General features: G+C 43.5%; 1 protein-coding gene across 9 annotated transcripts; it reads right to left on the reverse strand.

Annotated features, from left to right (window-relative positions):
- Positions 1–152: 152 nt before the first annotated feature.
- sun1a (Sad1 and UNC84 domain containing 1a) lies at positions 153–18,340 on the reverse strand. Of its 9 annotated transcripts, none has more exons than XM_073489996.1 (22): positions 18,160–18,340; positions 14,870–15,031; positions 14,510–14,697; positions 13,621–13,647; positions 13,257–13,529; positions 11,526–11,630; positions 10,515–10,658; positions 9,836–9,916; positions 8,911–9,054; positions 8,133–8,208; positions 7,923–7,975; positions 6,801–7,024; positions 5,511–5,777; positions 5,122–5,214; positions 4,962–5,029; positions 4,692–4,836; positions 3,650–3,946; positions 3,248–3,332; positions 2,681–2,796; positions 2,234–2,401; positions 2,063–2,155; positions 153–1,401 (listed from the first exon to the last, which is right to left on the reverse strand). In XM_073489996.1, the coding sequence occupies exons 2-22, from the start codon at positions 14,971–14,973 to the stop codon at positions 1,285–1,287; spliced, it is 2,868 nt and encodes a 955-aa protein (XP_073346097.1). In that variant the 5' UTR covers positions 14,974–15,031; positions 18,160–18,340; the 3' UTR covers positions 153–1,284. The 9 variants fall into 9 exon arrangements, with proteins under 9 accessions (XP_073346097.1, XP_073346096.1, XP_073346093.1 ...); XM_073489995.1 differs by having other exon boundaries at positions 17,952–18,340; XM_073489992.1 differs by lacking the exon at positions 18,160–18,340 and adding an exon at positions 15,844–15,972.
- Positions 18,341–23,551: the final 5,211 nt, after the last annotated feature.

Below are 23,551 nucleotides of genomic sequence, written 5' to 3' on the forward strand. Positions count from 1 at the left end.
TATAATTTCCGGTCGGCGTAGACTTCCACACATTTCCCACTGTTATTGACACCGACCTGCCCATTCAGATTCACCCCACCCTTTCCAGTTGACAAAATTCTGATGTGATTTCTGGTTAATGTCGTAAACACAAAGAAGACGTTACCACAAAATATTTATATTATATTTATTACGACCAAAACTGTAGATGATTTCCAGCTCATCAACACAAACTGCTTAAAAATATATATACACAACTAATTTTGCCCACCATCACCAGTATAGATGGGGGGGGGGGGGGGCAGCAGATCATATTCAAGCGGCGCCCATTTTCTCCAGACGCCACACTCAGGGCGGGAAGCTCATGTCGTCCTGCTGTGTCCAGTCCTATAATGCAGGCAGTCAGGCACATTTTCACATCACATCCTCCTGATTGATCAGCAACTAAGACAATGGATCCAGAAGGACATCGGGTCATATTTCAAGGTCATACAACATGTTCAATAACCCATTTGCTAACGTTAGCATTCAACCACTTCCAAGCTAACATTTACTCAGGCCTGGAAGTGAAAATAATAACATTAGCAAGGCAGTAGTGGAACGCTAACGTTAGCTGATGGGTTGTCAAATCTGTTGTTTTACCTTGAAATACGACCCGATGTCCCTCTGGATTTTCACTTTCCATCGCCTGTTCAGTTGCTGATCAATCAGGAGGTGGTGAAATAAAAACATTTTTCGGATTCTGACATTTATACGTCACAGCAGCATAACATTATCCCAGCATTCCCATTGTGTGCGACTTCTGAGGAAAATGGCCGCCCTTTGATTGTGGTCTAATATAGTTACCAAAAAGATACGGCCATGTGACCTTTAACACAGTAAACACAACAACACTGATATAAAAATATTAACTATTGACAGAAACATTACACATCACAGCTGTCAGTGTGTCATTTTTCCACAGGAAATGACATCACTGACTTAACATTTGGTCTTAAAGGACAGAAGTGTCTCCTGCTCCAGCAGGATGGAAATATTGAAAATGAAGAAACTCTGAAAAGAGGAAAGACTGGAGTGACATTGAGTCTGTATTCTTTCAAACACCTCAGAATCCAGAACTGCCATCAGTTGCCAATCTTCAGCTGTACGGCTTCAATGTTAAAAACAAAAAAGAACAAGTGTTCAGCGTTTCAGGCACAGTTAGCAGCAGGTGGCTGAAGCAGTTATCTGGAGGGGACATCTCAAAGAGTCTCTGTCATCTCCACACTGTGCATTAAATCATCTGATGTCGTCTCTTCAGCATCCTCAGAGGTCTCGGGGCGTCCCATGCACTCTGAAGCGGTACATGCAGGTGTAATCTGGGTGTCCCGCGTTGGACAACACCTGTACTTCGATGATCTGGAAGGCTCTGTCACTCTCCTCCTGTCCAGGACAAAAAAATAGACAGAATAAGACATGAACGCTGAAATCACAGAAAGAATTTGGTGTCATCAGCGTATTGTCACACTTCGAGTGTAAATTTAATGACATTAAAGACGTTTTTAAGAAAAATGATAGCATATTCGTCTGTGCTCTCTAGGCTCCAGAGCTTCATCAAATTAATTAACTGACCACTTGTGATCAGATCTCACTTCCCTGCTCAATATGCAAATAAACATCACTGGGTCAAAAAGACAATGTTTTTTAGAAAAAGAAAGAACATTTGCTGAATTTACAAGAAGGCACCAATGATTTAGAATTTGTCGTAGCATTACAAAGTTTTTTAAGTTTCTCGTCACTCAACAACTCTTAAAATCACTACATTTGTTAAGGGAGTCTGGTGATGTTGTGGTTACTAGTTCAATGGTTGGATCAGTTGAAACAGTGTGTGTTTGCAAACATCTGCTGCTGACATTGGCAGGTTAACAGAGAGCAAACATGTAATTTACATTACATCATGTGGTCACATGCAGCCCAGACCTCCCAGTTGTGGTTGGATCTCACATGTGTCTTCACACCTGTACTAGCGGTCCACCTGTGATCAGATCACTCAGGATGGGTGTTGATACCAGGTCTAAAACAGACTCTGTGGAGCATTACTCACAGTGACAGGATAGGTTTGTAGAGCTTCTCCATCCTCATCATAGGTGAAAGTGCCCAGCAGCTCCCCTCTCTCTTGACTCTCGTCATCCAGACCCTGAGAGCAAAATATTAAAGTTTTAAACACAAACTAAACATCCAGACAGCACCTTTCTGCCGGCAGCGTCTCGCTTACGTAAACGTTGAAGTCTCGGGGGGCGCTGTGCAGCGTCCCGCTCGGTGCCAGAGCTTTGGGGATGTGCTCCAGGGAGAAGGCAGTGGGGAGGATCCTCATGGAGAGGCGGATCACCAGGAAGCCCTTGGAGCCTCTGAAGGCCCAGCAGTTTCCTGGATGGACGTCTGGCTACAGGACAAGAAGGTCGGAGGCACACAGGTTCTGCTGGATGTTATCCACGTTTACACCAAACTGTGATCGATTATCAAAGTTGTGTTTGTTTCCAAATTATCTTGAGAGCCAACACTGCTAATATAGGACTTATCTTTTAATGTTAATGTTTTCCTTCATGTAAGACAAGCTAACTGAAGTCAAATGTTCTTAAGAAAATGTAATACAACATGAAATAACTCCAGTGACCACAGTGTCATGTGTGATGGGGCTGATGCCGTACGTCAGGTGTGTTACCTGGATTACAGCTCGAGGAGACTGAGAAAAATACCAGAGAGGAACTCCAAACAGACTCAGCAGAGCGGCCTTCGTCTCGTACGTCTCCGAGCAGCGAGTGCTCAGAATGCTGCCCCCTGCAGGACAACCACAGACACACACCTGTCAGGTACAGTTTGGTAGTTACTTTGTAACTAGCTACTTTCAAACTAGTGGTTAATTAAATCAGGTTACACAGTTTTAAAAAAAACTAAGAAATGTATCAGCTCATTTTTATTCATGTGTAAAATTGTTGCTAGGAAAAATCTGTACCTCTGTCCAATCAACTACGTAAACAGGAAGTCGCTGTAGCATTACAAGCAAGCATAACTTCCAAAAGACAAATCTTTGTAAATGATTAGTGTTATTTTTCTTTACATACATGGAAATCTTTGTTTCAGTTAGTAGTATTCCTACAAAATACACTACTGTTAACTACAAAAGACACTTTCATCAACACTACAAAATACACTATAATCAGAATTACAAAATAAAGTCATATCATGAGGTTATAAAACAAGTCGAACACAAACACTCTGGGTTTCTGACCTCCAGACTCCAGAGCGTAGTCGGCCAAGCCGGTCCGGTCCTGAGAAAACAGACGCAGAGCGTTCTGCACGATCACATGGACGTCCTGGAAGAGACGAGCGATTAGTGAGCTGTCAGCAGGAAACTCGATGAATAAGACTGTTGTAGGTTTACTGTTGGACATCTGTTAGAGGACAAACATCTGAGGAGCCATTTAACAGAAGGATCATTAAAACGATCCCTCTCTTCAAGTGGACACAGTTACAGAGATGAGCAGAGAGGAAGCATCGCTGCTCATGATTTGGACGACTGGATGATTCATCTGGTGACTTTAAAGCCAACTATGTTGTCTTTAATGAAGGAAAAGTCAAAGGCCGTCAAATATTTCAACTACCGACTGTAAAATAAATATCAGAGCGTCACCTCGTGGGTCACGGCGGCCCCAGCAGCCTCGGCGGCGTGCAGGACGGCCTCTCTGGCTGTCTCCTCGCTGCGGCGCTGCTCCAGCTGCAGGCTGATGTTCTGCAGGATCCTGAGCTCCAGGGAGGCCAGCGACGCCTGCAGGTCGGCCCCGCTGACGTACCGCTGAGACAGCCACTGGAGCAACGACTCTGGGAGGCCGGCCTGGTCTCCAGAAGCTTCTCCCCCTACAGTCAGCTGGTTACTATAGACAAGAGTCCGAACCTCCTCACGGACCTGAACCGAGACCTGATCAGAAATCTGACAGAGGACACGAGGGAAAGGAAACAGGATACAGAAACATGAGACTCTGAAAGTGGGGTTTTATTGAAATTCTTAAGAATCATAACTTTGATAATATTTGTTGTCGTAAATTTTTCTTCATTACAGCCCAACCAATAAATTAGTAGATATCAACTCTGTACAGATATCAGTGTCAGTGTGTGTGTCGTCACTCCATGGTTTGTCCACCAGAGAGAAGTCACAAGCTTATTTCTCAACGTCTGCTGCTTCACCTCAAAATCTCCAGTGAAACAACAGGAGGCTTTTGTTGTGAAGCTGCTGTTTGTCACCGAATTAGTTGAACTTTGTTCTGTCATTCTAAAATGTATTATTTATTAAACCAGGTCAGTCCGATTGAGATCAGTGATCAAGACAAGAAAACAGATTTGAGAGACGTTGAACCTGAACTAAACGGATTTCGCAATAACTTGTTCAGTGGTACAATATTCTGAACTCAGTTTGTACTTTTGGACAAATAAATCTCAAAATGTAAAGTGATCAATGTTTGTCATTCCTGTATTGCACGTTTACAATCTGTGTTCGCTTAACATTTTGTCTGACCCGAGTTGGGAAAATCAACAAATTCCGGACATATTTTGCATCCCACACACATTTCCTTAAAAGGCACACTGTGGGTTGGCTAGCTAACGAGGCTAGCTAAGGAGGCTAACCTTGCTGCTCACTGCTTTAGTTAAGGTTAATAATAAAGCGTCGCCTCTCTCACCGTCTGCTGGATTCTGTCGAATCGTCGGCAGCCGCCCCGACACCCGGACAGACCCTTAACATCCCGCCTGACATCCTCCAACGCTGCCTCCAACCGTGCAACCACTGCCAGCAAGGCATCATGGGACTGACGGTCCACACCAACACTAGAGGAAGTTACAAGACAAGTACACTCCAAACTGTCGTCTGTGTGAACGACAAACAGAGCAGAACTACAACCAACCAACAATTGTGAGTGTCAAGTGAAGAGGAGGATGAGGAGGAAGATCACCTGACGGCAGCAGGAAGTGTTGATGAAGGTGAGACTGTAGCTGCAGCTTCTCGTCTCCACTGAACCTCCTGCAGAACAACGAACCAAATGGTCCTGAGATCAACAAACTCTGGGACTTCTGTGAGTCAGCGTATAAGATGTTGATGAAGTGCTGCTGTACCTCAGTTCTAGCAACCAGACTCTGCAGCTGCAGCTCCAGCTGATCCAGACGAGACGCTTGACCCTGCTGCTGCGATAAATCCTGCTGCCGCGTCTGCAGACACAACGACAGGGAGGAAATACACATTTTAAAATTTTTAAAAAAACAAAACATACAGGAGCTTCTTCATCCATCAGAGCAGATAGCTGGTTCTCCATCTTTTAGACTTGGGACATTTGCAACAGGACAAATCATTAGCATGTTGGTTGACATGACCAGAATAAATTAGTGAATGTAGATTTGTCAACTTTGTCCTGGAGATTTGTGTGTGCGCTGCCTTCATGCCTTTGGATAATCCGTATTTCCAGAATCATGTTTAGATCACTCTTTGATCTGAATGTGTCTCCGACCTGTTCCCTCTGCCGTCTCTCCTCGTCCAGTCGTGCCTGGAGCTGCTCCAGCTGGTGCTGCAGCAGCTGGTTCAGCCAGGCCTCCTCGCCGCTGCTTTGAGCAGAGACCTGCTGCTGTTGGAGGTCAGTGTACAGCCGGAGCACCTCCATGTGTCTCTGCTCTGCCTGCCGCCCTCCGACCTCCACCCGCTCCCACAGCGCCGTCAGACTCTGCTCCAGATGAACGAGCCGCGTCGCCTCATCTGCCGACGCTGCAGCAGACGCTTCCTGTGAAGGAACGAAAGTTTCATTTAAACAGCTGCTTGAAAAAAAGCCACAGTACAACGAGAGGAGAGACAGCTTCAACACATGTGGAATAAAGAGAGACAGAATAATGGATTCAAAAAAGAGACGAAGCTGATGAAACGATAAAAGAAATGTATCCTTGGATGACAGTACTGGACATCTCCAAAACAACTGTTAGCATGCAACCCGTCTACATTGGGTGCACAAGCTCGACCGTACATCGAGGGTATAAACAACATGTTGTTAAATCAGTTTGTGACCTCGGGGCGTCTGCAGACTGTGATCACAGCAGACGAGCTGCATGGAGACATCTGATGTTTAAATCATCTCCAGCTGCTTCAGTTGTTCAGCAGAATGCTGCAACTCTGTTTTACTGTGAAGCTCCAGAAATGTTCTGTGGACTACGAGACTTCACCTGACTTTATATCATCAGGAGGAGATGATGGCTGAGCCTGACTTTATATCATCAGGAGGAGATGACGGCTGAGCCTGACTTTATATCATCAGGAGGAGATGATGGCTGAGCCTGACTTTATATCATCAGGAGGAGATGATGGCTGAGCCTGACTTTATATCATCAGGAGGAGATGATGGCTGAGCCTGACTTTATATCATCAGGAGGAGATGATGACTGGATTTTATGTTTTGGGTGAACTGCTCCTTTTCTCTTATAAAACATTTGCATTAAAACAGAGAGTAACCTCAGATTTGTGTAACATGTCAGACTGAAACATCTCGTCCTCGAGATTGACACAATCTCACCTTTTTATATCTAATTTCCAGAGGCCATATTGTTTTATATTGGGGCCAATATGTTACTTTTTCAATTAACAATTTATAAACTGTCAGAAAAATAATCTGTGTTCACTGTGACACCTTCAAATGTTTAATTTAGGACACAGCTTCAGTTTCTGATGATCTAACACTGAGAGAAGCTGAAGAAGCTGGAGCCAGAGAATCATTTTACCAGAGAAATGATAAACAGTGACATGGCGGTGTCGGTACCTCCTGTGCTGATGCTGTTTCAGCCGATGGAGGTCGACCGTAGAGCGGCTCCTCGTAGGGCTGCACCGCCCTCAACTCCTCCACAGCGCCCTCTGTTGATTGGCTCTGGGGGGACATGAAGCTGTAGATGGAGGACAGAGCGGGGACGTCAGGGACCGCCGTCCTCCACTCCGAGACAGCTGGAAGGACAGACTGCAGACCGGCAGAACAGAACCAACACAGACCTGAAACAACAACAACACGTGCGTCTGAAACCTGTGAAAGAGTTCATCTGCAACATCTGCTCTGGTCCGGAGCCGTTTACCGACGGGAGGAGAGCTCAGAGATTACGTTTTGACTTGTGGGATTAAAAAGTGGATTTATCTTCACTCCTGTTTATCAACCCGACTGCAGCAGTGATACGGAGGTGACCTCCACTGTCGGATGTTACTGTAATGTTGACTGCTGACTGGAGCTGGAGGGGAAATGTACTTTACTTCATGAATATAATGTTACAGAGAGGAGAGAGAGAACCAGAACCAGAATCTCCGCTGAGTGCTGACTTTAGTCAGAGCTTCACTTCAATTCTGAGGTAATGTTCTGATCTGACTCTCTGCTGAAGTTACAGTGACAGACTACCAAATAAAACGCAGTGTTACTTTGAAGAAACTTGTGGATTTTCTCTGTTTGAACATTGTTGGAAACATTTGGGGATAATGTGAGAACACAACCCAACAACATGTAGAACAGATGTTGAGTCGCTTTTGGACATTTTAATGTGTAATTCTTACAGATTAAATCTTTAATAAACTGCAGCAACGTGGACAACAGACTGATTTACACACATTTCCACTTTAAATGTGTTAAATGTTGTTTGATGTAGATTTAAATACATTAAAGCTTTGAAGGTTTAATTGAAATTGTTTTTTTACAAACCTAAACCGATTCTCAGCACATATATTCATTTCCACCATATTTCAGCTTCTCTCTTTGCATTGCCTCATTTTAACCCGTTCCTCGCTCTTGATTCATGTTTTACAGGCTCCAATTTCACATTTGTTAGAAAGGATTTGCAAATTTCAACAACACAAGTTTCAGGCAGCCGGACTGTTAAATGACCGACCGTGAAGACATGAGACCTACTGAAGAGGAGGAGCAGCAGAGGGACGAGGACCAGGAGCAGTCTGAGAGGAAACCTGCAGGAGGAAAAACAACGTGTCAGATTAAAACAAGAACTACTTCAGTCGCAGTTTGGTTTGAAGTCAGATGCTGGGCAGAAGAAATCATCGGTAGACACTGATTTTATTGCCTCTTTATAGCCAAGAGGCCATTGCACAGACACAAGGTTTTTACCGAGTCAGGAGGAAGCTGGCGGTCATGTGATGCCATCGTCTGTTGAGCCACCTGTACACATCAGCTGCTGTCGTACCTAAACACACACACAAACACACACTTTAAATATTCCATTAAATAGTCATTAAGTGATCCTTCACCAGCTGAGCAGGAGGCTGCGGGTCACCAAGCAGGAAAAAGGAAACGTTACCATGTTGATCAAATCCACTAAAGAAGTGAACACAAGAACAGAGACGAGAGGAACAACAACACAGCCGCTGAGGACGAACTGCAGAGAAACAACACGGAGCTCCGACACAAACATGCTGCACATCAGAAGAGGAGGAGCAGAGGAATCCATCAGGGCGGAGAGTTTCAATCAAATCAATCAATACAACAAACACGGCGATTCGATGGTAACCTGCAGAGCGTCCGGCGCTCCAACAAGATGAACATGTTCTCTTGGTCAGAGGCCAAACTGCTGACGCTGCAGCGAGAGTCAGCTGAGAGAGACACGAAGCTGAGGAGGCAAACAGGGTCAGAGATGGGTTAATAGAAGGACGAGAAGGAGGAGGACGAGAAGAAGGAGGAGAAATTTAGAGGAGTGAAACTGAAATTTTGCTCCCTTAGTGGGTGTTTGTGTACTTAAGACTGAAAGTTTGCTTCATGATGCAGTCGTGGCTTTAGATGGAAACTGAGGCATTAGTTTAATTGACAGTTCAGAACTGACAGAAAATAAGATTCATCATCAGTCTGACAGGAGAAACAAGTATTTTACTGGTCAGATCAGATAGTTAACCTGTAAAAACAGCAGCGCTCCACATCAGCCCCAACAAACAGGAAGCCGCTGAGGACCATGAAGATGAAGATGAAGATGAAGAGGAGGAGGAGGAGGAGGAGACAGTATCCGTGTCTGAGCGTCGTTTCTCCTGACAGTCGTCACCTGTTGGTGTCAGCAGTGGACGAGTGTGTTTAACTGACAGACACACAACACGAGGCAGGAAACATTAACAGACTCGACCTCTGCACCGGCTCTAAATAACTTCAATCACACCTTTAACGGACCCTTGAAAATGAAGTTGGCCGGCGAGCTACACTGAGGAAAATAAGCACACAAAATGAAAATAACAGCAGCACAGTTGAGAAGCACACCAACAGCAGCCTGCAGTCAAGAAAGACTGTAACCGGGTTTCACCTAACTGAGCTGGTTTATCAAGAAAATAAAAAAGTGGGACATGGAGACGCAACATTAGTGCAATGTCGTCTGTCCTACAGCAACTCTGAGGGGACACACCACTTTGTTGTGCTCTCTGGAGGCTTTTTAGAAATCATGATGTACGTAATCAAGCAATGTTTGAGAACCATTGAGCAATAAACTGGAATTTCTCTTTTTCTCAAGAAGTCGTTACACTAAAGTCAAAACTTTCTGTTTCCTTCGTCCAGTTTGACAACACATGCAGCCAAATTCTGTCAAGCCGCCCGCGAATGACAGAAACTGTCTCAGCTCAATTCAAAACTATGAGAACTATGATTAAGAAATAACTAATGTTTTCCCATCATGACAAATGCTGAAGTAACCTGGACTGGAGCCCTGTGAACTGTGTGTGTGTGTGTGTGTGTGTGTGTGTGTGTGTGTGTGTGTGTGTGTGTGTGTGTGTGTGTGTGTGTGTGTGTGTGTGTGTGTGTGTGTGTGTGTGTGTGTGTGTGTGTCTCTAATAACTCACACAGAGAGCCGTTGGGATGAAGCTCCATCTGGTTCTTGGTGGACTCCCTCAGGTTCATGACTCCACAGTGACTGGATCGAGCTGCAGCGGACAGGAAACACAGTCAGGACTCAGACGACACCTCAGCTCGTCCTCTGGGCCGAGGACCAACACTGGCTGCAGGCAGAGACATTTGCATTTTGCCACGGCAACAGCCAAAGTGAAGGGGTGCAGCCCATTTGTTTGGGAGAGAAACACGGCAGGTGAGCAGGGAGAGGTCAGGGAAAACAAGCTGAGATCCAAATCTGAGTCAAAAATAAGAACAATTCATTATCTGATTCAAAGCATCACGCTACAGAACACAGTGAACCAGAACTTGGAGAACCTGTGACCAGGATTACTGGAGCTGTTCTACTGACACTCGTAGGATGGGTTTTGCCTTCATGTGCAGTTTAGTGTTCACACACAGCTACTGCAGTCAGGAAGTATCCACACTGAACTCTACACTGACACAGAAGCTAGACTGACGTAGAGAAGGGTTAGAGCATGCACAGGTAACTGAACACCAGGTGAAGAGGAAAAACAGAACAGATCTGTTATTAGTTTATTTCATGCAGGTTTTGACACCAGCGTCTGTTCAGAATAGAAGTGGACAGGTACGTTCCCACACCTACTACAAACAGACTCTGACAGTCAGTACCTCCATGTCTGTTATCAGACTGTATGTTGACCTTTGAGGCCAGTCCCTGACACACCTGCCAGGTGTGTGTCAGCACAGACGCGCAGCAGGCTGCAGCTCTCCTGACACACAGCAGGCAGGAGTCCAACCACAGCTGCAGCACATCTGCAAGAGCCAAGAGTCAAACTTCAATAAAGACAGAAACATCCTGAACAATCTGCAGGAAACCCCAGAGAGTGATTCAGGTGCAGTTTGACTCAAACAGGTGGGGACAAACAGGAAGTGATTAACATACGCAGAGTTATACAAATATTTGTGGGCAGAGCCACAGAGGAGGAAGAGGAGGAGGAGGAGGAGGCTCTTAGTCAATGTTTCAGGAAGTAAAACACCCTGAATGTCTTAAATGAAAAGTGAAGGTGAGAAGAATCACAGCTGGGCAGGAAATTATCTCATGACATCAAGTAAAGACATTTAGACTGATTGATAAGTCAAAAACGTCACAAACAGAGCAGCAACACAAAGAGCTCTGATTGGCCAGCAGTTACACACTGTGAGGAGTCTGGCCAATCAGATTTCCTCCTGCTGCTGCTCTACAGGCAGGACTTGAGTCTAACCACTGATTTTCTGTAAAATGTGCTAAATGATGAAATTTATATCTCATCATTTAGTGTCACATTACCAAGACTGAATATTACTGGCTGTTGAACTCTTTGGGTTTTTAATGTTACATTAATCGACAGCTTTTTAAAATTTACCTCAAAATCTGCTTTGATTAAATACTTTTAAATTAAATTACTTAAATTCTGCCATTACTCTGATGTTTCTGAGTACAAATTTAAAAACTCAAGATCATCGTGACACTCGTTATTTACATGTCGGCCTTTAGTCAGACTGATGAGCGTGAAGCCGTCACCGTTCAGACTAAATGTACCAACAGGTTCCTTTGGTGGCTCAGATATCTGAACTAACTTCCTGCCCGGCTGACAAACAGTCTGTAGGCGCAGGAGAAACCTGCTCAGTCAGGTCTGCTACCTGTCGCATCGTGGCGTCTCTGCAGCATCAGCTGATGATAAAGCAGAGAGAACAGAGAAAACACGTGGGCGGCCGACCTGTCCCACATGGACGCCAGAACACCTGCTGAAGACAAACAGCTGATCTGAGATTCCTAAAACTTTGAGATCATTTTCCGTTGAGACCTGACGGCTGCCGTCAGAAGAAATCACAATAAAACATTACAGCAGCATTATTGCCACTATTTTTCCAGTTATCTACAATCAAGGTCAACTTCTGTAGTCCCGCCCACAGCACCATCTGATTGGCTACACTTCAAGAGTAACAGCCTATCAACACTGCAGGCTGCTGTCAGACTGGAGCTGCGTGTCAAAGGGAAGGCAGCCGATGGTCCTGAAGCTGCAATAAAAACATCTTATAATCCATTTTTATGACGACGGGCACGTCCAGGTTTCCTGTTAAATAATTAAAATATAGAGTCGTCTCAGTGGAGAGCTGCTGAGAGACTTTCCTCACCACAAGCTGCTGCTGGACTGGACGAAGAACTGAGGACAGAGACCTAAAATTAAATACAAATGTAAGTTTTATTCATGTTTACATCTTTAATTTTCAGTTAAACTCACGAGAAATGCTGCTGGGAGATCTCTCTTTTTTTTTTTTTAAAGGGATAATGTTGAAAAGTTACTTTGCAGCATTTAATTAATGATATGTATAAATAGGTATTCACAGTGTTTGTGTTGGGATTATTTATTAATTGATTACTTATAATCAGTGTAGTTATCAGCCCGGAAAACAACATCAGTCAACTCCTGATCTACATGAACACAAGGGGGAGCTCCTCCTTCACCACACACTGTCAGTGACCTGAACCGAAGAAGAAAAACAACTTATTTCTCTTTGCTTCAAACTCTTTCTGCATTATTTTATTATTTCCAGACAAACTGGATGAATGAATCCTCCACCTAAAAGAAGGCAGAGTGTAAATAAAGACGCCTGGATGAGCTGCTGGCTCTCAGGCACCAGTGGAGATATCAGCATCAGCATCAGACCAGATCAGAGACAACTTTTACATCAAAATTGCAGGTTTCTTAAAGGCCAGTAAACCCACTAATAATCTGCAGTTAACTCTGTTCACTCTGCCAGTGGACCAGTTTGCCGTCATCACGAACACGCTGGGAAAAAAACAGAACAGTAGAAAGCAGCAGATCATAAACCTCATCAGACTACATCCAGAAGACGGAGCAGCTGATAACTGAAGTTGCTGAGGAGTGAGACATCCCGCTTCTTTCTGATCTTTGATGAGTTGCACATGCTCAGTAGCGATCAGGCAGCTGACAGGCTCAGGACACACGGACTTAGACTTAGACTTAGACTTAGACTTAGCCACAAACAGTGATGAACAGTGAAGTTCAGTCTGCAGCAGTGATCAGGCTGAACGATGGAAAGATATTAACGAGCCAGCAGCCTTAAATGTAACACACAGCTGAGCATGGCGGCATCATTATTGAAGAATATTGATGTTTGGAGGAACAAAGAACGATTCATGATCAGATTTTACAGAAGTAGCACCGAGTCTGTTCGCTCACACATAACAGAAACTGTCTTAACCAACGATCCATTTTAAAATCACATGTTGAACATAAAACAACATGTGTGCTCATATATAGCCGCTGGCTGCACACTTAACAATAATAATATGAATAATAATAATAATATGAATAATAATACTAATAATAAATATTTTGTGCTCACCTGTGCGGTTCTTGCGGCTCCGGTCTCTGCAGTAGATGGTGGATGTTTCCTGGGCTCCGGTCTCTGAGGGTCCTGGTCTCGGCCCCGTCACGCAGGAGGAGGTGGGGGTGTATTTGGAGGAGGCGCAGTGTGTGGACTCCTTCCTGTCCGACTGCAGCTCACAGTCTTTACAGTAAACCCGGCTGAGTGTCTGCACCGGGTGTTTGGGACAGTCTGAACCAATCAGAGTGCGGTCTGCCAGGATGGTGCTGTGCTCCGCTACGATGGTGCTTTCTGTCACACGGACATGAACGACTCACTGACAGGAAATCAATCTGATTATTGATTAATGAAAAAACATGATGTTTATATTCAGTGAACTGACCTTTGGCATCGACGTCGTGATCCAACCCTGGAAACCAGAGGAGGAAGATCAACGTCAGACAAGATCAGAAACCAGTCCACAGTTTAACTCTATCAAACTTTATCTACAGAGAACTTTTCAAACAAATCAAAAAATGCAATTCAAAGAGCTTTAAAAGTGATAAAAGGACATTTAGAAACAAAAATGGGTTTAGAGACTAAGCTAATAAAAAGATAGAAAGATGAAGAATCAGTTTAAAAAGGGTGACAGTCTATAAAAGTGGGTTTTAAGAGGTGATGTAACAGACGTCACTGATTCTGCGAGCCTCATCTCCTCAGGTAGGCTGATCCAGAGTCGAGGAGCCCCGATGGTAAAAGTGCGGTCACCTTCAGTTTTGAGGTTCGACTCAACAGTGACGTGGACGATTTTTAATTTTAAAATGTTTCTGTTTTACTTATTTTGTTGTGAGAAACAAAAAACAGCACAAGTGAGTTCACTGCATTCAAAATATAAGTATTCTCAGAGTTATGTAGTAAAAGTGGGTTAAAATTGTCTGTTTTATCTCGTCTGTCTGCGTCTGCTTTGCCTTGATATTGTCTGTGTTCTGTTTTGTAATTGTCCATTGTATGATTTGTCGTTGCGAGGTTTTAAAGTCTTCTGTGTCTGTGTTGTCTAGGAACCTGCCTTGGGACTACGGCTGAAATTTAGCAGTTATGCTAAATCCGGTGCATTTACACTGATGCTTAACGCATCAATGTTGATGAATGTGCATTGTCCCAACTCAATAAATAAATAAATGAATGAAATGAAAAGTATCAAGTACAGCAGTGTGGTCAGTTTTCTCTGGTCTTTGATTTTTAGTGACTTTTGGGCTGGTTGCAGATAATTAAAGAGGAAACATGAGTTTTACCCCAGAAGGTGTCGACCATTGTAGACTCCTGGACGGAGGAGTCGTCCAGCAGGGAGGAGAGCAGGGAGGCGTCGGAGGCCACGCTGCTGTTCAAGAGCGACGGAGCCGTCAGCTTACGAGGAGTACTGAGGAGGAGAGACTCCGAGCAGGAGACGGAGAGCTGCTGGGACCGACGAGACTTCAGCGACCTGGAGGAGGACGAGGAGGAGGAGGAGGAGGAGGAGAGGAAGGGAGAGCAAGAGGAGGTGCGGGAGGAAAAAGACACAAGACTGAGGATGAGTGAATAAGTGAAGAGGAGGAGCAGAGTAGATTGTGAAAACTTGTGTTTGGAGTTGCAGATGAGCTCCTCACCACCCTCACCTGCTGCTCCTCCAGCTGGGTCCTCCCACACTGAAGGAGGCGCTGCTGTGCGGCAGACCGCGATCCAACAAGCCGTCATCGAGCCGCAGGCTGCGTCTGGACATGGTGAACACGATCTGCTGCTCCTTCTCCGAGTCTGACGCTGCTGAGGAGTAGCTGGAGCTGAGGAGGAGGAGCAGGAAGAAGAAGGAGGAGGGGATCAGAGAGTGAAGGTTTTCTTTACAGTGAGCACTGAGTGGCTGCTTCACACGTGAGGAGATGCTGCGTGAGCTCAATTTGATGAAAAAAAAATGATCAAATCCAGGAAATTAACCTCATTAGAAATCAGAGAGAAGTCTCTGCAGAACTGCCCTGAGAATCTTCATGTTTTTAAGTTTCCTTCAGTGTCAAAGTGATCCAGCGATAGTTATCTGTACATCCATGAACGCTGCGAACAGGAGCTGCTAACGGGAGCTGCTAACAGCTCACTCTGAATGGAGAACATCTGACAAATACAAACAAATATAGACTGAAGTTTTTTTGGGGTTTTAAAACTAGATTTTGACAAAAGGTCCTTCAGCAGATGAGGGAAATGCAGCGGGCGCCTTCGGTCTCGTATTGTTTCAGTGTGGAATTATAATTTTAGTGTTTCGTGTCACTGAAGCATCAGATCACTGCACAGACCAGCTGAAGCCTTCGAGCTGATGTGAGCAAAAACTGCAGGAAAAACTGAATGGACTTTGGTCAGACCGCTCAGATTTACACAAAGACAAAACTTAGACAAACAGAAATAAACTGCAGAATGAAAACGTCTCAGTAATAACTGCGTCCTGATATATTGATCACAGACATATCGATCAGTCGGAGGTCCACACACAGCAGCAGACGGCTGTCAGTGTGATTACAACACAATCCCTGCTACCTTACACAGAGGGACAACCTGACCTACATACACACACACACACACACACAAAGAAGGTGGTGAGTATACACACAGGTCGGTCCAGCCCCAGCTCTGCAGGTCCACGTCCTCTTCACAGGACATTCCAGGGAACAGAGGCCCAGCACACACACATCACCAACACACACACACACACACACAGTGAGGAAACACACACGCGGAGCGAGCCGTGTGGCAGCAGCACAGTTCAAGTTCAGCGTGAACCTGCTGCACAGCACTTCCTGTTAGAGCTGCGGGTCAGTGAGCTGCTTAGACCCCGCCCACACACACACACGCACCCACACACCCACAACCACACCCACACGTTATAGATCAACTCTGAAACGTTCCGATCAAGAGCACAAAAACAGGATTTCATTCAGGTCTTGATGTTTTTGATAATCTGACTCAAGTATGCACAAACTGTTCGGGTTCAATAATCAATCAATAATCAATCAGTAACAATAAAGCCCATAAATACAGCCTGTTCTCTGGCTGCAGCTTCCTCTCTGAATATAGCAGAGCAGAGGTTAACAGGCTCAGTTGGGATGGACAAACTGAGTGTGACCCACTCAGAACTGGAGCTGAGACTCTGCTCATCAGCACGTTTCACTTTTCAATTCAGCAACAATCAGCTGTTGTTCACAGTCTGCAGGGTTTGGAAAATCCAGGTGTCAGAAACACGCTTGAATTCAAAAACACTACAGGGTTGATGTTTGTGTGGAGACGGTGGAATGGATTCTGAATGAGAAACCTTTGAACATGAACACAGTCTGAATGTGAAGCTCACTCAGTGTTGGTTCGGGGATATTTGAGTGTCTCAGTGTTTGGCTGCAGAGACACACGGGGGAGGAAGGTGAGAGGCAGCAGGTGGAACACTAACACACTCTCTGTCAGGTGTTACCTGGACGACACAGGTGAGCTCCAGACACGGCCGACGTGTGAGAGGACGACGGCGACACAAACACATCACAGACGGCTGCAGGTGAACGCTGCCGTCTGATCACCTGGACTGTGATGGAGGGGAACCTCCAGGCTCAGTAAGACGCTCTGGATTACCCAGCAGCCCTCAGCTTGAGCCAATTATAGACTGTGTGCAGAGCTGCAGTGACCTGTGTTCACCTGCTGAGGGCGCCGTCAGCACAGACACTTACTGTCTGCTGCAGGAGAGCAGAAGAGCTGCAACTGATGCTGTTAACAAATCACTGAATCCATAATGACATGGAAGCTTATTTCTAAGGAAAATCTAAGTTTGATGAAAAAATGATTCCATGTTAAGTCACAAGGAGGAAAAAAGTCAAAAACTATTAAATAAAAAGTCTAAATTATGAGATACAAAAGTCAACGTTCATGATTTTGCCTCATCATGGGAATATATTTAATACTTTTAATCCAGGCTCAATTTTCATAATTTTTCAAGGCTTAATTAATTCATCAATAAAATATGAAAGAAAAGTAAAAAAAAAAATTTTAATTACTTGTAATTACTCTGAAGCAGTCATACGGTTAATTGAGAAAAAAAGACTGATTAAATTATCTGATTCCATCTGTTTACTAATATTTGAACACTTGCACATTCATTAATATTTTAAATGAGCTCCATCAGTATAAAGAAAACTGAGGATTTCTCTTCTGTCAGTCGTTTCAGCTCTGACTGAGGAAACCACAATGACCAGAAACACAAATCTTGTCTGTTTATTTGCACAGATTTTGATTTTATTTGTCACATTTTGCACCATGAAGTTTAGTTCTGTTCACAGAAATAATGTTTTCTGAGCTGATACCAACTGAATGAATTCAGTCCTGATGTTTCAGATATAAAAACACAACCTCACCTGTGTTTAATCATTGTGAGGTAACAAACAGGCTGATTATTATTATTATTATTATTATTATTATTATTATTATTATTATTATTATTAGAGCAGCTTTAACTGAGTGTTTGTTCAACACATAACTCAGATGTCGCCCACGTGTTTAACTACACAGTTAAAGGCCCTGCCCGCTCCCAGCCAATCGGCGTAGAGCTCAGTCAGCTGACGTCCCGAAGGACCAATGAAATCCTTGATAGGCGGGGCCCCGCGAAAAACGAACGGTCGTTGTGCTAACGTTAGCTTTAGCTCTCAAACCGTCGACACAAGATAAAAGATGCACATTACTCACCCGCAGAGGAGACTCTCACCCGCAGAGGAGACTCTCACCCGCAGAGGAGACTCTCACCCGCAGAGGAGACTCTCACCCGCAGAGGAGACTCACGCAGCCGGTAAGATCCTGTTAGCTACACACGTATTAACGCTGGATAAACGACAGCTTCCGGCCTGTTCCTCTGTTAAAAACGCGACCTAGTGTTAAAAATATGAGCGTTACTCACAACTATTGTCTTAAAAGAGACACATGTTGTAACCGTCGACTGACAGACTCACGCCAGGCCGCGCGGGGACGTTTGACAGCCGCTTGTTTCGGGCTCCACTGAAGCTGTGCGGGTTTTTATAGCGGCAGCGGGGCGATGAGTCGCCCCCGTGTGGCGGGAGGTGTAAACGACCTCAGCGGGTGCACTACCAAAGATCGTAGATTGCGGTTGAGATAGTTCACTGCGTGAATTCTGCTTCTCGTTTACAGCTTCTTCTTCTTCTTCTTCTTCTTCTTCTTCTTCTTCTTCTTCTTCGGGTTTTACCAGCAGCTTGCAGCCTACATGTTGCACTGCTGCCACCTTTTGGATCAATCACACTCCTTATTCTACATTTCCAATTGTCCCCATCAGTCCAATCGTCTTCTTCCTGGTCCGCTTCCACCACACTCCAACATGCTCTTTATTCCTGCTCCATGTTTCCCTGATGTTTTCATTCCTTCCATCATGTCCTTCCTCTCTACTACACGATTTCTACAATCAACAAGCACAATGTTCTTCACATAAAGCGGTCGGATGCTTCCTGTAATGTGAAGTGCACCGTTAAGATGTGTCCTGTTCTTAATCTGGTCATAACTGCCTCCTCTTTTCCTCCCCTACTTCTCACAACACCAACTCTGTTTTGAATGGGAATGTCTTCCTCTTATCTCCTGGTCCCAGTGCTGCTGCCACTCTTTATCTATTTGTGCGTCTGTGTTTCCTTTTTCCACACCTTGTTTGGCTAATTTGTCTGCTCTTTAATTACGTATAATTCCTATATGAGCAGGAGCCCTGATGAATATGACCTCAGGGCCTTGTCTCCTTATTCTTGTATGTATTGACGTCATTTCACACAGTAAATCACTTGATATTTCTGACCTGAGACTGTATAGAACAGAGACTGAATCAATTGGACCTTTTCCGATTTGTTTTTTCCAACCTGGGAGCCACAACTGCAGACCCTGTTTCTCCTGTTATTCTTTGATCCATCCGTAACAAACCTGCACATAATCTTTGTACTTAATGTTCATAAAACTCACTCACTGGATCTGCACTTTTATTTCTGGCTTTGAAGTATTTTCATATCCACCACCAAACGTTCTTGTGTCCACACAGGGTTTACAGACCATTTACACCATTCAATTTACAGATTAATAAAATATGGACTTCCTACTTCAACAATTTCAGCTTTTTATCATGTTTATAACTTTTTAATCTCATAATTTGACTCGGTAGAACCATTCACCCCGACGCAGATTCAAAAGATGCAGTTCATGTGTTTGTATATTTGTATATAAATAACTGTATATATGAATCAATACAACTGTATTCAGGGTTTTCTGATGATCAATGAGCCTTTTAACATGACAAACTTGGATTAGCTAACACAGTGTTACATTGGACCACAGGAGGGATGGCAGCTGAAATAGTCTCTGTACTCGTATGTAGATATTCAACTGAAATCAGCTTTTTCCAAATAAAAAAGTAATTTATCACATTAATAATGTCTGAACTGTATCTCTGATTAATTTAATGGATTTTTTTTTTAAAATAAGGACATTTCTCAGTGACCCCAAACTTTTGAGCAGTTGTGTACATTTTCTAAGTAAACAATTACTGTAAGAATTTCACCATAATTCATTAATTAAAAAACATGTAAAGAAAATCCCTGATGCATTGGAACTGTTGCGTCATTGTTTAACATGCTGATCTCTGATTCGCACAGTATAGATCACTGTGCAAGGGGGGAAGGAAGATAAAACCATGAGGATATTGGTTGGCAAACTTGCAAACAATGGTTGATGAGATGTTAGGACTGTGTGAAATATGTGATCAAAACAATGTATGAAAATGAATAACAACAGCAATCGGTCACTTTCCAGTGCCAGAAGGACCAGTCAAACAACTCCAAGCACTAGTCAGTGGGGATAATGGAAATATAGTTGGCCTAATAAGATTTACTGTAGTTCATGTGTTAGACGTCAATACCAGTTTACACACTTACATGTACAAATATTACCCTATTCATCATTATCTGCCTGCAGAGCTGCTCTTTGTTCTGTTTCATTCTCAAGTCTGAGACGAGACCACATTAAAAGTCTCTAATATGATGAAGTAAACCTGGAAATAATCAGAGAGGTTTGAGGATTCAGAGGGTGAATTAAAGTGTCAGAGGTCAAATCATTATTCTAAAGAGGGTTTATTTCAGCATCAAATCATGGCTGTACTCTGGTTTCTAGGTGCAGGGAAAACACTACTTTGACACTACTTTGGTGCAGAGGTGGTGCCAACGGGATAGCAGAAGTGTTTCCACAGAAATGAAGACACACGTACTGGGACACGTCACTATAAAGACATTACAAATGGCTGAAGTGGAAAACAAACAAACAAACAATGTTTTGATGTAATCTAACACTGCTGGGAAATATGAGTATAAAGTGTTCCCACAGAAATAAAGAAACACCTACTGGCATACATCACTATAAAGTCCACGCCAATTCTGTGGAACTGGGACTGTTTGTTTTTCTGTGTTGAAATAGTTGTTGATTGATGACTAAATCCGATAACCTATGATTTATCATCTGTGTATTTTCGCTGAGAGAAATTGAAGTCTCATGCCAGGGCCTTTTTTTTCTGTAAAAAATAAAATAATACAAAAATTAAATAAATAAAAAATGAATAAAAAATAACCCAAGACACTTAGTTAAATTTGTTACAGCAGTGTTTCTTTTCCCGCGGGCCACTGTTTCTCTCAGTCAAGCCGTTTTTATACACAGTTTTCTTAGCTTAGCTTCCTTGGCTAGTCCGCTAACATTGTTTTATGCATATCAAGCTAAGTCACGGACATGTGGTGTGGGGACGAGGACACTTTTAAACCTGACACAGTATGTCAGTGGTAACAGGAGATAGTTTCCTCTGCAGGGTGACACAGTTGGAGATGGGGGGGGGGGGGGCAGTCACCCCCCCTCGTGGCCCAATTGTTGCACTAAACTGCCCCCTTGGCTGGTTAAAACATGATAAACTGCCCTGCCCTTCAAAAAGTCTGTGCACGCCACTGTGTCAGAGCAACGGTGGGAAACAGCAGCAGCGACAGTGATGAGCTAATACACAACTGCTGCCTTAAGACAACACTGAGGGGACACGCTGCCTCAGATTCATAAAAAACAACGTCAACGTCCATCACAACGTTTCACTGTAGACATCGTCATGTGCCAATTCGGCAGACATCACCCAACCCTAGTTACTGATTTTCTTCCTCTATTTATCAGAGCATTAGATTTATTGATTGCTGCCGGGATGTTTAGAGTTTATCTAAAAATATAACAAAACATGCTTCTAGAATAACTTACCAACCCTAGCTCTACATACATGGATGCCTTTCTGCAAAATCTGTTTGCTGTGTTACTGTGGTATCATCAGGAGTATGACCTGTTAGTTGTTTTAGCAGTTTCATTCAGCAAGTATCAGATCGATGGATCCTCGGCTACTGAAGTATTTATTCAACAGAAATTCTGTGGTCATGGAAAGTTCTTCATTGATCAGTAGGTGTACCTTCATTTCTGTGTGAAAAACTTCATTCAATCAGTAATCTTTGTTTCTTTAACGTCAGACATATCCTGCCAGATTCGGTCTTCTACGGACTCTTATCATGACATACCTCCAGATATCAACATTGTCTATCTCAGAGCGTGACAGGCCCCAAGTCGCCAATCTGCTCTAGTGGCTGAAGTGGAGAAAAAACAAACAAACAATGTTTTGATGCAATCTAACACTGCTGGGAAATATGAGTATAAAGTGTTTCCACAGAAATAAAGAAACACCTACTGGCATACATCACTATAAAGTCCACGCCAATTCTGTGGAACTGGGACTGTTTGTTTTTCTGAAATAGTTGTTGATTGATGACTAAATCTGATAACCTATGATTTATCATCTGTGTATTCTTACGAAAGAACTTTACTCATTCAAGGAAGTTTTAAAAAAACAATGAAACAAAAGCTGTTTTGTTTGTTTATTACAGCGATCATGTAGACTAATGTCAGTTCATTTAATCATACTGGTCATCTTCAGAACATTAATTGGTTACCTTTAATCTCACACTGCTGGGAAATATGAGTATAAAGTCATTCTGATGTAAACAGCATTTCTGTGAACAAATTCTTAAATAGTTAGCAGCATTTTAAGTACCTGATTAAACAACAGACAGATCTTGCACCTGTTATCAGACAATCAATACTCCGTCACTATGTGTATTCTGATACAAATGCAGATTTAAAATGTATTCACAACTTCAACCACACATGTTTGTGAAAGTGTATCATGGCATGAACAAAGGAGATTTCTGAGGACCTCAGAAAAAGAGTTGTTGATGCTCATCAGGCCGGAAAAGGCTACAAAACCATCTCTAAAGGTTTGAACTCCACCAATCCACAGTCAGACAGATTGTGTACAAATGGAGGAAATTCAAGACCATTGTTACCCTCCCCAGGAGTGGTCGACCAACAAAGATCACTCCAAGAGCAAGACGTATAATCGTCGGCGAGGTCCCCAGGGTAACTTCTAAGCAACTAAAGGTCTCTCTCACATTGGCTAATATTAATGTTCATGAGTCCACCGTCAGGAGAACACTGAACAACAATGGTGTGCATGGCAGGGTTGCAAGGAGAAAGCCACTGCTCTCCAAAAAGATCATTGCTGCCCGTCTGCAGTTTGCTAAAGATCACGTGGACAAGCCAGAAGACTACTGGAAAAATGTTTTGTGGATGGATGAAACCAAAATAGAACTTTCTGGTTTAATGAGAAGCATTATGTTTGGAGAAAGGAAAACACTGCATTCCAGCATAAGAACCTTATCCCCTCTGTGAAACATGGTGGTGGTAGTATCGTGGTTTGGGCCTGTTTTGCTGCATCTGGGCCAGGACGGCTTGCCATCATTGATGGAACAATGAATTATGCAATATACCAGCAAATCCTAAAGGAAAATGTCAGAACATCTGTCCGTGCACTGAATCTCAAGAGAATGTAGGTCATGCAGCAAAACAACAACCGTAAGCACACAAGTCATTCTACCAAAGAATGGTTAAAGAAGAATAAAGTTAATGTTTTGGAATGGCCAAGTCAAAGTCCTGACCTTCATCCGATCAAAATGTTGTGGAAGGACCTGAAGCGAGCAGTTCATGTGAGGAAACCCACCAACATCCCGGAGTTGAAGCTTTTCTGTACGGAGGAATGGGCTAAAATTCCTCCAAATCGATGTGCAGGACTAATCAACAGTTACCGGAAACATTCAGTTGCAGTTATTGCTGCACAAGGGAGTCACACCAGATACTGAAAGCAAAGGTTCACATACTTTTGCCACTCACAGATATGTAATATT

The sequence above is a fragment of the Pagrus major genome, chromosome 20 (assembly GCF_040436345.1).
Source record: "Pagrus major chromosome 20, Pma_NU_1.0".
Taxonomy (NCBI): Eukaryota; Metazoa; Chordata; class Actinopteri; order Spariformes; family Sparidae; genus Pagrus; species Pagrus major.